The sequence below is a fragment of the Pongo pygmaeus genome, chromosome 1 (genome assembly GCF_028885625.2).
Source record: "Pongo pygmaeus isolate AG05252 chromosome 1, NHGRI_mPonPyg2-v2.0_pri, whole genome shotgun sequence".
Taxonomy (NCBI): Eukaryota; Metazoa; Chordata; class Mammalia; order Primates; family Hominidae; genus Pongo; species Pongo pygmaeus.
Window position 1 is genome coordinate 128722675 of NC_072373.2, and position 15645 is coordinate 128738319.

The 15645-nt window shown below is 41.5% G+C and overlaps 1 protein-coding gene across 1 annotated transcript; it reads right to left on the minus strand.

Moving 5' to 3' along the window:
* Window positions 1-9952: 9952 nt before the first annotated feature.
* Window positions 9953-15056, minus strand: LOC129042690 (small ribosomal subunit protein uS10-like). Its single transcript, XM_054498984.1, has 2 exons — window positions 14937-15056; window positions 9953-10297 (listed from the first exon to the last, which is right to left on the minus strand). The coding sequence occupies exons 1-2, from the start codon at window positions 15054-15056 to the stop codon at window positions 9953-9955; spliced, it is 465 nt and encodes a 154-aa protein (XP_054354959.1).
* Window positions 15057-15645: the final 589 nt, after the last annotated feature.

Here is a 15645-nt window from a genome sequence, read left to right on the forward strand (position 1 = left end):
ACAGGAATGTCCTTAGAAACAATGTCTGTAAGAGAGTAAAAAAGCATGATTGGGCGGAGGGAGAAGTTGAAGTGTGATGCAGTTGTAACAGAGTCCTCAGCCAATCTAGGGAGCTCTGGAACTGGCATGACCCTTCAGAGTTGTCCTGAACTCTTGTATTCTTTGTACAAGAGTTTGTACTCTTTCTTCAACCAGCATTGAATGCAGGCTGCCCATCAAAAAGGGATATAAAGCCGGTTGCCGTGGCTCATGCCTGTAATCCCAGAACATTGGGAGGCTGAAGTGAGCAGAGGTCATTTAAGGCTAGGAGTTCGAGACCAGCCTGGCCAACATGGTGAAACCCCATCTCTACTAAAAATACAAAAATAATCTGGGTGTGGTGACACAAGCCTGTAGTCCCAGCTACTCAAAAGGCTGAGGCACCAGAATCAGTCGAACCCTGGAGGCGGAGGTGTGCACAGAGCTGAGATGGCACCGCTGCACTCCAGCCTGGGTGACAGAGTGATACCCTGTCTCAAAAAAGAAAAAAAAAAAAAGAAAAGAAAAAAAAACAGAAAGAAAGAAAGAAGTAGAAAAAGAAAAAGGGATATATAATCTTAAACCGAGGACAATGCTCAAAGAGGGAATCCTTGTGAGCTGTCAACAGTCAATACTCTCAACAGTTGGGAAAATGAATGCCTTAGTCTTAGAGGGCGTCTCTGGGTGGTGTACCACAATCTCCATAACAGGAATCAGCAGCATATAGACACTAACTCATGCCATGAATATGGATGAGATCACTAGGGAGAAAACATGGAGAGTAAAGAGAAGAGCATCCAGAACCTAGCACTAAATCAAACCAAATCAGTAGAAGTCAGTTAAAGGGGAGCTGGCAAAAAGAGATGGAGAAAGAGCAATCAGCATGCTAGAAGAAAATCCAGGACAGCAAAGTGTAACTGAAGTCAGAAAAGATAGAATTATCTACCAAGTGGAATAATACTGAGAGGCTAACAAATAAAAGACAAAAAACATGTCCATTGTTTTGTCAACATGAAGTCCACTGGTAATTTTGAGCAAAAATTATTTTAGCAAATGCAATACACAGAAGCCAGATTATAGTGTGTTGAAGGATGAAATGCAGTTCAGGCAGTGACATCAGCATACATATTAATAAAACTTTTTTAGTTTTACTGTACAAGGGAACAGTGGTAGCTGAAGGGAAATAAGGGTTTACAGAGGATTCTAGGTTTTTTTGTTTATTTATGCTTGCTTCTTAATTTGGTATCTATTAAAGTATGTTTGTAGTTGGGGAAAGAGATGAATGATGGTGGAGAAAAAATAAGAGAAGAAATAGGGACAATATTTGGTTGATAGAACAACTCAGTCCCAGGACAGAATTGGAGAGGATAGCCTTTGGTAAGCACAAAACCATGAGAAAAGAAGATGGGGAGAGATGCAGGCAAGATTGTTGATTTGATGGTGGAGAATGAAGAAGTTCCCAACTGATGCCTCTTATTTTCTCAATGAAATATAATAGTCTTGGGTAGGTCTCTGTTTTATGCATTGCAGATCTGTCTCCATCCTAAACTATGATGGCTCAAGGCTCTGGTTCTCATCATTACACAGGAAGAGAGAAATAAGGTGTGGCTTTGAAGAGCTGACAGCCACTTGGCACATGTCACTTCAGTTTTTTGCCTTCTTTCTTTTTACTTCCATTTAGAGTCATGTGTGCCAGCTTTCAGACTGGTAAACAGAGGGTGGGGCAGAAGGTCAAAAGGTGATGAGATCTCAATCTGAACTTACTGGTGTGATCAGCTGTGCTTCCTCATTATAATCAGGAAATCCTGGAGTGACCCATCCAGCAAGAGCACATCTGGAGAAAGGGGGCAGGGTGTATGGTAAGGAAGGGAGGGGCTCATCTCCCTTTTCTAGGCTCAAAATGGATTGTCATTCCTTTCATTCATATCTGTGCATATATTCCTATAAATACATGCACTTTCAATCTCTGCAACATTTTGTTTGCCCTTTAAGGCTCTGTTGTTTTTATGATCTCCTTCCCCACTAGAGGAGATTTCACTGAATTTATAGATAAGGTTTGTTGATTTACAGATAGAGCAAAGATAGTCAATATTCTGTCTTATGTCATAAAAGCCTACAGATATTAGTGGTAAAACAAAGAAAATATAGCAAGATACATTTCTTTTTTGTTTTCTGTTTGTTTCTTGAGAAAGGGTCTTGCTCTGTCACCTTGGCTGGAGTACAATGGTATGAACATGGCTTACTGCAGCCTAGGCTTCCTACGCTCAAATAGCCTCCTGCCTCAGCCTCTCATGTATCTGGGACCACCACGCAGGCTAATTTTTTTCTTTTTATTTCTTTTTTTTTTTTTTTTTAATCAGAGACACGGTCTTACTGTGTTGCCTAGGCTGGTCTTGAACCCCTGGCCTCAAGTGATTCTGTTACATTGGCCTCCTAAAGTGCTGGGATTATAGGTGTGAACCACCACACCCAGACACAAGATACATTTCTTGACATGAAAAAATATTCCCAATACATTGCTCAGCAATAAAAGTAAATTTTTTAAGTGGATATAGGCTGGGTGTGGTGGTTTACACCTGTAATCCCAACACTTTAGGAGGCTGATCGGGGAGGATAGTTTGAGGCTAGGAGTTTGTGACCTGCCTGGGCAACATAGCAAGATCCCTTCTCTACAAAAAAATTTAAAAATTATTCAGGCTTGGTGGCATGCACCTGTAGCCCCAGCTACTCAGGAGACTGAGGCAGGAAGATCATTTGAGCCCAGGCGTTCAAGATTGCTATGAGCTATGATTGTGCCACCACACTCCAGCCTGGGCAACAGAGAGAGACCCTGCCTCTCAAAAAAAAAAAAAAAAAAAAAAAGAGGGCCTGTCACGGTGGCCCACACCTGTAATCCCAGCACTTTGGGAGGCCAAGGTGGGTGGATCACTTGAGGTCAGGAGATCAAGAACATCCTGGCCAACATGGTGAAACCCCTCTCTACTAAAAATACAAAAATTAGCTGGGCGTGGTGGCGCACACCTGTAGTCCCAGCTACTTGGGAGGCTGAGACAGGAGAATCGCTTGAACCTGGGAGGCGGAGGTTTCAGTGAGCCGAGATCGCACCACTGCACTCCAGCCTGGCAACAGATCGAGACTCTGTCTCAAAACAAACAAACAAACAAACAAAAACAGATATACATATATATACAAATATACACTTTTAAATGGCTAACATCTCTTAAGTGATTATTATGTGCCAGTTATAATGTTAACTCTGGATATTGAAAATGAAGTTTACATCTTTTAGATTTTAGCAGTAGTTATTAATTTTTCTATACGCATTGCTTATGTAAATAAAAGTTAATTTTAGAGCCAATATCAGGTTGCTGGTAGACTTTGCCATTTACATGCAGATTCCATGGTTCCTCCTCCCCATTTGCAGCCTATAATTGTATCAGACATGAGGTTTGGGAGTTCTTTGCTCTAGCCTGACTGAAGCTTTTCTCTGCTCTTTAACACTTGCCATGGTTTTGGGGCTAAGTTTGGAATGCCCTGTAGAAGCTGATAATTTCCTGAGCTCCGTAATTTGCTAACAACAAATTTCACGTGTTCAGCAACATTAGCTTAATCTAATTCCTGTTCTTTTCTAAAAGAAGCTCCCGGGCTTCAGAGAGCATATGCATGGCTTCCCATTACTTCAGGGTTTGTGGCTTTGACCTCAGAAGTCTCTTAACTGCTTGAATGCCAGAAGCAGTTCCATCCTGTGACTGCTTGCTGTCAGAAAGAAGGCAATAAATGCCTCCTCCACACTGTTAATGGTCTCGTTTTCCACTCTACAACGTCTCTGTGTACAAGAAATAAAACTTCGCCGTTTCCCTCTTATCAAGTCTGAGCCAAAGAGAGATTGTAAAAGTGTGCTCAGAGGAACCAAGTATGTTTTCGCAACTTGTCTATCTTATTCCAATCAGGAAGTTACCCTGACAACTGAATAACTGCTTTTTTTTTAACCCTACTCTTTGTCTTCTATAAATTGAGTTTCTTCTTAGGGAGTTAGTCTGCCTCCTAAACTCTGCAAACCATATGATTCGTTTTTAAGCCTGCTGACAATGACAGGCATATTGTTAAAATTGTTGGAAATCTTTGTCCTGATTTCCCTCTCTTGAAGTTGAAAATGTTCTGAATGTTGGCATCCCACAGTTCCTATTAAACCTCCCTGTTTCCTTTGGAGATCACAGCTGAAGGAAGGGGGCTGGCAACACATCCCTAAAGGTGATATTTTAAAGAGAGTAATCCAGGCGAACAAAAAAGGGACAGAAACCCACTATTATCATGTTTCCTGATTCGTCAAGGAGGATTTCTGACCACCCTATTGGCTGATCTTTTGGATATTGTGCTATTTCGCCATAGTTTCCTAGGGAGTATTTTCCTGAACAACTAATTACGCTTGTTTTACATAACAGGAAAAGAATACTCTTTTTAATTCTAAACTTTTTTTTAATAATTCTAAACTTTTCTTTTTGAAAGCTACTTAAACTCTTAAAATAAGACCCTAATTTGAATTAAAAAGAAAAAAAAGTAAAAGTACAAGAAGACTCAATCAGAAACTAAATTGTTGTCTTTTATTTCCTAGCTTTTTTATCTGCTCAGCATCCCTGTTCCTGATTACTGATTTTCCCTGCAGTTATTTGGATCCAATTACCTCCAGCAGCTAGTTGATTTTCCTCTATTTCAATCCAAAGGGCCATTATTGACCAAGGGCAGGGCTGGGCCTCAAGAATGGGAGGCACAATGGTTAAAGCTAGGCCTTGATCACAACTAGAAAAATGACTCAGAATGCATGTCCTTTTCCAAGTGGGTTGGTGACCGCTTCTTTTTCTACAAAGGTCGGCATATTCACTGCATTCTTTTTCCTTTTCTCTTTTTTTTTCTTTTTCTAGGCAACTGTGGCAGGGGGAAATGGCATTTCTTCCAAAGAGTGTAAAGCAGAATACTTGGGGAAAGGATTAGAAGCAGATCTGCCTGGACATCTCACTTTTCTGCTTGGTGGATCTTGAGAGTGAATAGTCTCAGCCACCATCTGAGATCTGTGCACCACCGCCTGTCACCTCAGGCTGATATCATGATTGCTTTAAATGCTTAAGGATCACCTGCACACATTGTTCTTCATGGGACCCATGAGTCAAATGACATGTACACAAATAAGACAAACTCATAGATACAGAGGCTATGTTAGTCAAGGATATCCCTATGTTTATACAAACAATTTCTTAAAATTTAACAGTTAATAAATATGACATATAGAAATTGATTATTATTAATACCTTATGCCCATCAATAGCTGCAGTATTGCACATGGATCAAAATGGATTAGCAAGGATCATTTCTTCAAAGTGCCTCTGATATCACCAGTGAAAAGTTTCCTGAAAGTCATAGCAGCACAACGGCAAAAAGAAAAAAAAAAGAAAAAAAAATCTCTATTTCAAAATGACAGAAACTCTAGGAACTAACATTGTTCTCTTTTAAGATAAAAGGATGTATCCCCATCCTCTGAAACAGGAACCTGTGAAATCTTTCTTTATTATGAGATAGGAAGCTCTAAAAGAATCCTCTTCATTTTGCCTTAAAGACAAACCAATCAAGGAAATCAGAAGGAAGAAGGAGATGTCAGTGTGAGAGGAAAGAGATTAAATATGCTTTAGTTTAGTTTATACAATTCTTTGAAGACTCTCCGTCTTTTATTCCTTTCTCCTCTCTAATTCTTAAAATGCCAGCCCCATAACCACTCTGAATCATCATTTTAATCTGATAGAAAGTTCACTTTGATTCCAGAGGATGCTGAGGAGTACTTCATATCAAATACCTACACATTCTTTCGGGAGAATTCATCTCTCAACATTCTCCAAGGTACCCTCCCCCATACACACACATGAAAACACACGTACATGTGCATGCTCACACACTCAGTCACTCACATTTTTTTTTCTTTAGTGAGTGCTTAATCAGGTTTTTTCTTTGACCCACCCATTATCTTTTAGCAAAACCTCAGAGAATAAAAAAAACCAGCAGGGCTCTGTACACCACCTCCAAATGCCACAATGGCACAACTGTGACTGATGAATGAATTGTCTGTCCTTGCACAGAAGTTGAAAGCAAACTTCAAAGAATCCTAGTTGTGATGGCCAGGATTTTAGAGATTAGGATTCCAGTACATTTTATTTTCAGTAACCTAATGGGACAGAGCACTATGAGCAAGAATGCACAAAACAAAGCCAGAGACAGGGAAAAAATATGAACAAGAAGAGGGAGAAAATAAGGATAGATGGTAAAAGATGCTTTAAAATGGAAAATTAAATATGATATTTTAAATTAATAATAATCTAAACAGAACAGGGGAAAATAATTTAGCCTGCAAGAACAAAACAGAGGCCAGGCATAGCTCATGCCTGTAATCCCAGTGCTTTGGGAGGCTGATGCAGGAGGATCACTGAAGCCAGGAGTTTGAGACCAGCCTAGCCAACATAGCAAGACTGTCTCTCAAAAGACATTTTTAAAACTCAAGAATGGAGGAGGAAGTGGTGAAATTAGCCTAGAAAAAAAAAAGAACCTGGAACCAAAATAATATGGAGACCTTTACTGTTAGCAATTTTAAGTGGCTAAAATCTGTATTTTTTTTCCATTTCCTGGCGTGTAAAGTTCTCTTTACCAACACCAAGATCAAAATAAGTAGTCATCAGACCATTAGTCAGCACTTCTAATAGAATTGCATCAAGCATTAATCATCTCTGAAAAGGAGTTCCCCATTCTTCCCTTCAAAGTGATAACTTTTAGACCAGTCATCATAAACTAAGTTTTGAATTTCATGTTCAAGGTTATTATAGGATAATTCAATTTACATAAAATCTTTACTCAGAAACCTACATTTTTGTTCATAACAATTTTCTTTTGTGGAATGGTCTTTAGGGCCAATGAAACCTAGATTCAAGTCCCTGTTCTGCCAATTACTAGTTCTGTATCCTTGAACACAGTTTTTAAAAACTTCCTTGAGCCTCGGTTTCTTGCTACACACAATGGTGATTCTAAGGATTAAATGAAAGAGGCAATATAAAAGGACCTTTCTCATCACTAGTATATAACAGGTGTTCAATAAATTACAGCAATGATTATCATCATAGTAAAGAATCAATATTCACATATATAAATGGATGAAAGAGAAAATCCTGGAAAAAGAGCTAAAGCCACAGGGGACTGTAAACGTACATATATGAACAAAGAGGAGGTGATGATATATGTTTTCGTGTGTATGCCTATGCCTGTATGTGTGTCCAGTGTGGGAGCAAACTGCAAGTGCCGGATAAAGAAAGAGAGACAGAGATCTGACAGCAAAGATGGAGAAGAGGATAAGGAAAAATAAGAGGAAGGGAGACCCTTTTAGAGAAAGCGAAGGGCACACTGGGATCAAGAGGAAAGGTTTGACTTAAAGGTCTGCAACCACTGTCAATTCCAAATCAACAGACAGACAGACAAGTTCCAGGGCCGCCCACACCTGGGTGCAGTCCAGTCACCTGGATAGTCAGAGAACCATAAAGCTAATAAACAATGAGTTCCTTAAGGCAACAGCCATGCTTCTGTAACAAGTAAAATTTTGAATATTAAAATGCATTTTTTTTGCCTCCTTGAGTAGAAACCTTCACATTAGTCTGCCCTAGCCAATGACTTGCCCAGATGGAGAGTCTGAATTTATTATAGAAGAAGAACAAGAGAAAGAGTAACATTCTGCTTCTGTCTTTCAGAAAGTAGGTTTATACAAGCCTCTTGAAAAGGGATTTGCTGAACTCCCTTGTGAGGCATTCGTATTTTAACAACCAAGCATGGAGATTTCAGATCAATGTGGTTTAAAAACAAAAATAAAAAGAAGGTAACCTGCTTGTCATTCAGATTAAGCTAGGAAGAGTCAGGAAGAAGATAGACTAGAAAGAAGGAAAGACTAGTCCTTAGTTAGTGTGGAGAACTGTGGAAAGCAGAGAGAGAGGGAAATGAACTGGTGAAGGTTGTCCTAATCTCCCCTCCCCCAATTCTTCTGAGTTTGGCCCAGGTAGGGAAAGCGGCACAAGGGAAGCAAAGTTAACTCCAAAGGCAGAGTGGGGGCCATTATTGAAAAAACTCCTCATGAACTCGAAAGAGGGGGCTCCGTGTGTGGCACGCTCCCATACAAACCTAGGGACCAAGCCCACCCCTAGGTAGGTCAGACATGGTCAGACAGAGCGAGGTAGAGAGGACTCGGAAAGAGCAAGCCTCTCTGCTTATCAGAGGCAGGTAAAGCCAGGGCTGGCTGAAAGGCCAACCAAACTTCAAAGGGATCTCTAGCACCAGGGGAAACTGAAATGAGGGCAGCTCAGCCAGAGCACACAACAGGACTTTAACCAGACCCAGTGAGACCAACCACAGGTCACACCCACTCAAGCAATCACACCAGGGCAAGCAGTACCAAATGGGAAGGAGATTGGCTGGAGGACAGCCAAGGCAAGCAGGGAACTGTGGCTGAGGACACCACCTCCTCCCCACCAACATGAGGTTGCATAGACCTCAGCCCTTCCCCAGGGCTCTAGGCAAGCAGAAGAGGAAGAGCCTGAGAGCCTCAGCAATTTTTTTTTTTTTTTTTTTTTTTTTTTTGTGATACAGAGTCTCACTTTGCCACCCAGGTTGGAGTGCGGTGGTGCAATCTAGGTTCACTGCAACCTCGACCTCCTGGATTCAAGCTATCCTCCTGCCTCAGTCCCCACAAGTAGCTGGGACTACAAGTGCACACCACCACTCCCAGCTAATTTTTGTGTTTTTTGTAGGGATGGGGTTTAGCCATGCTGCCCAGGCTGATCTCCAATTCCTGAGCTCAAGCCATGTGCCCATCTTGGCCTCCCAGAGTGCTGGGATTTCAGGCATGAGCCACCATGCCAGGCCTAGCCTCAGCTTTTTTTTTTTGTTTTTGTATTGTTTGGTTTTAGCCTCACCATTTTTATCCAAAGGAGGCAGAACAAGCATTCAAATGGATTAAATTACTGATTGGGACTACATTTTAAACCAGTCATTTAGTTAACCTTATTCCCCCTTCTAACTAGAATGTAAATGTCTGTGAGGGAAGACAGAATAGGATAGACTAAATAAATTCATTTTTCTGCACATCCAAGTTGCAATGTAGGTCAAATTTTGCAATTTCATCATACGTTCTTTTTTTGATCTCATGCAAAAAGGAAATCTGAGCACAAAACATAGTTGTTGACCAGCAGAACTTCCAAAGGAATGAATTCTTTGAAAAAGCAGGAATATTCATCTAATGAGGCATGGTTTAGTGGGGAGGGTCAGTGTAAAGTAGGAAAAAGAAGAGAGGGAACTGGCCCTGGCAAGGGTTTTGTCTATTTTGTTCACTGCTCTAATGGCAGTACAAAGAACATAGTAGATGCTCCATAAATATGCATTAAATGAAGGAGTAAATGAACATTTGTTGACTATCATCTATCTTGGGCCAGACATTAAAAAATATAATCCTATTTATGTATTTATTTATTTATTTATTGAGACAGAGTCTCACTCTGTCACCCAGGCTGGAGTGCAGTGGCATGATCTCAGCCAACTGCAACCTCCACCTCCCGAGTTCAAGCGATTCTCCTGCCTCAGCCTCCCAAGTAGCTGGGACTACAGGTGCATGCCACCACACCTGGCTAATTTTTTGTATTTTTTTTAGTAGAGATGGGTTTTCACCATGTTAGCCAGGATGGTCTCGATCTCCTGACCTCATGAGTCTGCCTAGGCCTCCCAAAGGGCTGGGATTACAGGCATGAGCCACTGTGCCTGGCGAAATATAATCCTATTTAAATCTCACAACAGTCTTTGAAGTTAGTATTATTACCATTATTTTATTTTTTTAACAACTTGTAATCAACTTATTAAAATGGTTTACTTAAGCATCTGCAATGGTGCCTTCCACCTCAACTCCTGGCTCAATACTGATGGAAGTAACCTGCTTAACAATCTCAGGACTGTGCCAGTCAATGAGTCGCTTGTGGATTCTCATCCCGAAACAATCCCATGTCTTAGAAACTTCACCACAAGGAGTTTTTCTTGTAGTGATTCTCAAAGTCTTGGTAGGCATTCGAACTGGTCCTTTCACTTTGAGATTCTTTTCCTTTGCTCCTCTGATCAAGTCAGCACACACCTTCTCCAGGGATTTTACTTTGCGGCTTGTTACAGTGATTCGAATTTGGTGAATTGCCACCTCTGGCTCCATGGGTGTGTTTCCGGAATTCTTTTTTTTTTTTTTTTTGAGATGGAGTCTCGCTCTGTCCCCCAGGCTGGAATGCAGTGGCGTGATCTCAGCTCACTGAAAGCTCCACTCCCCGGGTTCACGCCATTCTCCTGCCTCAGCCTCCCGAGTAGCTGAGACTACAGGCACCTGCCACCATGCCTGGCTAATTTTTTTTTTTTTTTTTGTATTTTTTAGTAGAGACGGGGTTTCACCGTGTTAGCCAGGATGGTCTCGATCTCCTGACCTTGTGATCCGTCCACCTCGGCCTTCCAAAGTGCCCGGTATTCTTAAAAGCCATGGCTGCTGCGTGGCTTCCTGACCGACTGTTCCTCACAAGAGCGAACAGCGGTGAGTCAGGAACAGGAGCTTGCGGATCAGCGATTCTTTTTTTTTTTTTTTTTGAGACTGAGTCTCACTCTGTCACCCAGGCTAGAGTGCAGTGGCGTGATCACGGCTCACTGCAACCTCTGCCTCCCAGGTTCAAACTATTCTCCTGCCTCAGCCTCCCAAATAGCTGGGATTACAGGCACACGCCACCACACCCGACTAATTTTTTGTATTTTTAGTAGAGACAGAGTTTCACCATGTTGGCCAGGCTGGTCTCGAACTCCTGACCTTAAGGGATCTGTCCGCCTCGGCCTCCCAAAGTGCTAGGATTACAGGTGTGAGCCACCGCACCAGCCTATCACTATTTTACAAAGAAATGAACTGCATTTCAGCTAGGTTGAATAACTTCTCCAGGGCCACCTACCTAGTGTGCGGTAGAGGCAGAATTCAAACACAGGCCAAACTGACTACTCTGACTTAATATATTTCCTCGTATGCGGGGAAAAATCTTCATATACTAGAAATTCCATTGATAGTTCTCCATTCTGCTTTATATTACAAGAAAGATCCTGATGTTCGTTGGGTGACCAGAGTCCCGCTGCAAAAACGATTCTTCATGGCTGGGTGCTGTGACTCACACTTGTAATCCCAGCACTTTGGGAGACAGGCAGATCATTTGAGCTCAAAATTTCAAGACCAGCATGGACAACATGGCAAGACCACATCGGTACAAAAAAAAAAAAAAAAAAATTAGCCGGGCATGGTGGTGCCCACTAAGCCCCAGCTACCTGGGAGACTGAGATGGGAAGATCACTTGAGCCCAGGAGGCAGAGTTGCAGTGAGCCAAGATCACACTACTGCACTCCAGCCTGGGTGACAGAGCCAGACCCTGTCTCAAAAACAACAACAACAACAGTAAAAAAACTCCATGATTCTTCCTGTGCATGACACCACGAAGGTAGCACTGATATTACAGCATTTGTTTTATCTGTGTTGAAATGCTAATAATTTTCTGGCTAGAAAGAAATCACAAGAAAGAAGAAAGAAGTGTGTAGGAGACCACAGTGCAATCCCAGAAAAAGGAAAAGAAATTTTAAAAAGGGAAATCATAACCCTAATCTGTACTTTAGCTGAAATAAGCATTTTTAATGTCAAAAGAGCCCTTGAGCTTGGTGTAATCAAAATAAACAACAACATGGGCCAAATTGCACAAAATAAGTTCTTTCTCGGGTTTCCAGTGACGTTACCAACCACGCAAAACTCCACCGTCCACCGAAATTATAGCCTGTGATTTTATCCTCTGGTGGGTTGTGTTTAGTCAAACACCACCATTTCATTAACATTTGCCACGCAGTTCTGCTTGGATCTGCCACTCTCCCTAAATTCAACAGACATTCACACTGCTGCAGAAGCAAAGTCATTGTAATTTCAAAGACTTGCATTCCATTTACCTCAGTTTATAAAAGTTAGCAAGGGCCAGTAGCCTAAGGGTCTAAAGACAATCTGGCTGGATCTAGGAGAAATAAATCTGGAGACGTAAAAATAGCAATAAAACCAGCAACACAAACCTTTCACTTTTCAACATTTTCTTACTAGCACAACTATGATTTCAAACTAGACAAGGACAAGAGAAATGAGTAGGAGTCAAGAGCGAGTCACTTATCTCTGAAATGAGACGGTTGGGCAGGTTAATCTCTAAGGTTCCTTCCAGCTCAGTGAGTCTATGATCGTAAATCTGGGGAAGCCTGAGGAAGTTTTCCAGGCTTCACTGTGTAATGGAAAGGCAAAGCCGTCTTCACTGGTGACTCGTTATGTGGGGAAGTTGTTTAACCTCCCATTTGCCTCAGATGCGCTGCATCCTCTGGGCACTGATAGTAATACACACTTCACAGTATTGTTGTGTATAGCTAATTGAAAAGTGCGAAAGTCAGACTTGCCAATACATTTATAAGCTGTCATTTATATATATATATTTATATTTTATACATATATATATATATGTATAAAATAGATACCCCGCTGGGTGGGGGGTCTCACTATGTCGTCTAAGCTTTTTTTTTTTTTTTTTCAAGACAGGCTCTTGCTCTGTTGCTCAGGCTAGAGTGCAGTGGCTCAATCATAGCTCACTGAAGCCTCAAACTTCTGGGCTCAAATGAATCTTCCCACTTTGGCCTCCTGAGTAGCTGAAACTACCATGCCTGGCTAATTTTTTTTTTTTTTTTTTTTTTTTGGTAGAGACCTTGTCTCTACCAAACTCTCAAACTCCTGGCCTCAGGTGATCCTCCAGAGTAACCAGGATTACAAGCACATGCCACCGCACCCACCTGAAGCTTTTAATTTTTGAAGAAATTTTAGAATGGGAAGATGAAGATGGAACCAGCATTTGGAAAGGGTCTGGTATGTAGCATTTGATGTGCCTGTCTGAATTTCCCATTATGCTGCTACAGTGTACAAGATGTCACCTTTTAGAAATGTTGAGATGTTGGGAGGCCAAGGCAGGTGGATCACGAGGTCAGGAGATGGAGACCATTCTGGCTAACATGGTGAAACCCCGTCTCTACTAAAAATACAAAAAAGTAGCCGGGCATGGTGGCAGGCGCCTGTAGTCCCAGCTACTTGGGAGGCTGAGGCAGAAGAACGGCGTGAACCCGGGAGGCGGAGCTTGCAGTGAGCCGAGAGAGCGCCATTGCACTACAGCCTGGGAGACAGAGCCAGACTCCGTCTCAAAAACAAAAAAACGAAGGTTGAGATGCCACTGTTTCTGTGCCCATCACCATACATTCCATTCACCATACAATGGAAATCAGGAGCTGAAGATGTTTCAGCCAGATATGAGGTAGCCTCAGATGATCAGATATGCCAACTAAGACATCTCCCCATAGTCCTAAAACCTGAGCTAGCCTGTTCCCCAACTCCACCCATGCTTGTCACACCCCGGGCCACCAGACAGAAACTGCTCCAGTGGGGAATTGACTTAGCACCCATAGTGGACCTTCAGGTGAATAGCTCAGCTCTGAGAGCTCAGTTGTTTTAATTTATATTAGATGCCAAAGAGGAGCCCTGGGGTCAGATGTGGATACCATTGTGTCATATTTTGCCTGTATAAGAATTGTTTTTAATCAAATTAGCATCATTTAAAAATTGGGAGATTATACATCAAAGCTCATATGTTCTGCACACTTTGGAACACTGACAACACTGGGCCAACATTCAGCTAGCAAAAAAGAGCTGGAGTGGGATAAAGACTTCTCCACTGAGATGGACATTCACTCTCAAGCTCATCAGTTTCTCCCCAGGCCACTTCACTCCAGTAAGTCCTCTGCCTGGTTCCTGGACGTATTTGAGAGCAATCACTGATTCAGAATATCTGAATATCTAAGCAGACAAGAAAAACTACATCTGAGTATACCAGGAAAGCTTCTCAACTCTCCTCAACTGCCTAGATGATGCAATGGCCTCAGGATTTAAGTGGCTACCCTCACCTAGTCTTGAAGCTGAGATCTATCCTAGGGACCCCTGAAAACCAAATGATAGAGGTACACTGGCTAGCTCAGTGCTGTGGCAAACAGGCTGAAGATCATTACAACACTCCAACAAAGAAATCAGGGTCAGGCCAGAAGTTCTGTTTTAATATTACAATTGCTTGTCAACTGCTTTGCCATGCATGGTATATAAAATGCCATTTTATGAGATATGTTAATTAACCAACAACTATATGGAGACATTTCAATAATATAAAGAGCTATTTCAGTCTACTTAGAGCTGAATTCAAATAGTGCTTCACTTAAAGTCAATGCTTTCTAGATCCTATGATTCTCTTCAATAAAAATATACCGTTTCATGGAAAGCACTGTAAATCAAAGATCCTGATCTTAGCAAAGCTAACAGATAGATCCTTATTTTCCCAAGGCCCATAACTTGGCTCATTTCAGGGAAATTACTTTCATTTCGGTCATGGTTTCTTGTATATGGTGGTTGTCAGCCTGAATGCCAGTCCCTGAGTCAGGTCCTACTTGTGGGAAAGAGCTCCAGATACTTAGACTTTTATGTTAGTTCATCCCATTAAGGGGCTTATGCTTTGTTATCCTTTTCTGAACCTTGGCAGGGCCTCTTCATTCTCTTACAAGTTAAGTGAAAAGCAAAACTCTGCACTGAGCTGTGAATGATTCCTAGTGAGAGCTGTGAAATGTGAATGGTGTTTGTCCTAAGGGATTGTTCAAGTAGGCAGCCACAAATCCCAGGGACACCCTGCCAGTTCAGAACTACGGGAAACAAAGTTGCACCCTCAATTTGTGCTCCTCCTTAAACTTACCAAAAAAGGAATTCGGGAAGAGGAAATGATTCTGCCAACTTCAATAGCTTTAACCAGGATGTCAGCCTCTGATATAAGAGTGAATACTATGGGTTTCCTCCAAATTAAATAAAAGTTCATGGAGTGACATAAAGAATGGAGATCGTTTATAACACAGAGAAACTATAGTAAGCCCCAATGTCTAAAACTTCTTTTGTATGGAAGACAAAATCCTCTTTTTCCCTTTAGATAGATTTAAATGAAAGTAGGGAAGAAGTAAAAGTACTTTTAACAATTAGAAAATGTTCCGATAACTATGCTTCAAATAGAATTTTCCTGCCAGTTACCAGTGCATTCTTGATAATGAAATGCAAAGACTAATGTGAACTCACTGTGGTAGCACAGACATTTAATTCCATATGAGCCGAAATTCAGTAAACCACCGGTAACATCAGCTGGTAGTGCCAGAACTCAACCGTGACATGACCAGAGGCAGATGTGGTAGACTGAAAACTGCCCTCACCGGGGGAGAAATCACACCATTTGATGACAGCATGACTTTACAATGAAAGTCATCCCTTCGGTGCTTTTGTATCTTCAATGTTTATTTAATTCCTCCAAATACCCCACAAGTTTTTCTATCCATTAGCAAAAATTATATAGAAAGAACTGGGTTTTAGAAGAGACTCTGAGCACTAGAGAATTAGAAAATCATAGGCTGCTTTCCAAA

Excerpts from the sequence above, each read along its gene's own strand:
- LOC129042690 (XM_054498984.1), bottom strand. The coding sequence starts at position 15,056 with ATGAACTTTTATTTAATTTGGAGGAAACCCATAGTATTCACTCTTATA. Across the intron at positions 10,298-14,936 it reads CTTCCCGAATTCCTTTTTTG|AATTCCGGAAACACACCCAT; the intron begins GTAAGTTTAAGG and ends AAAAAAAAAAAG.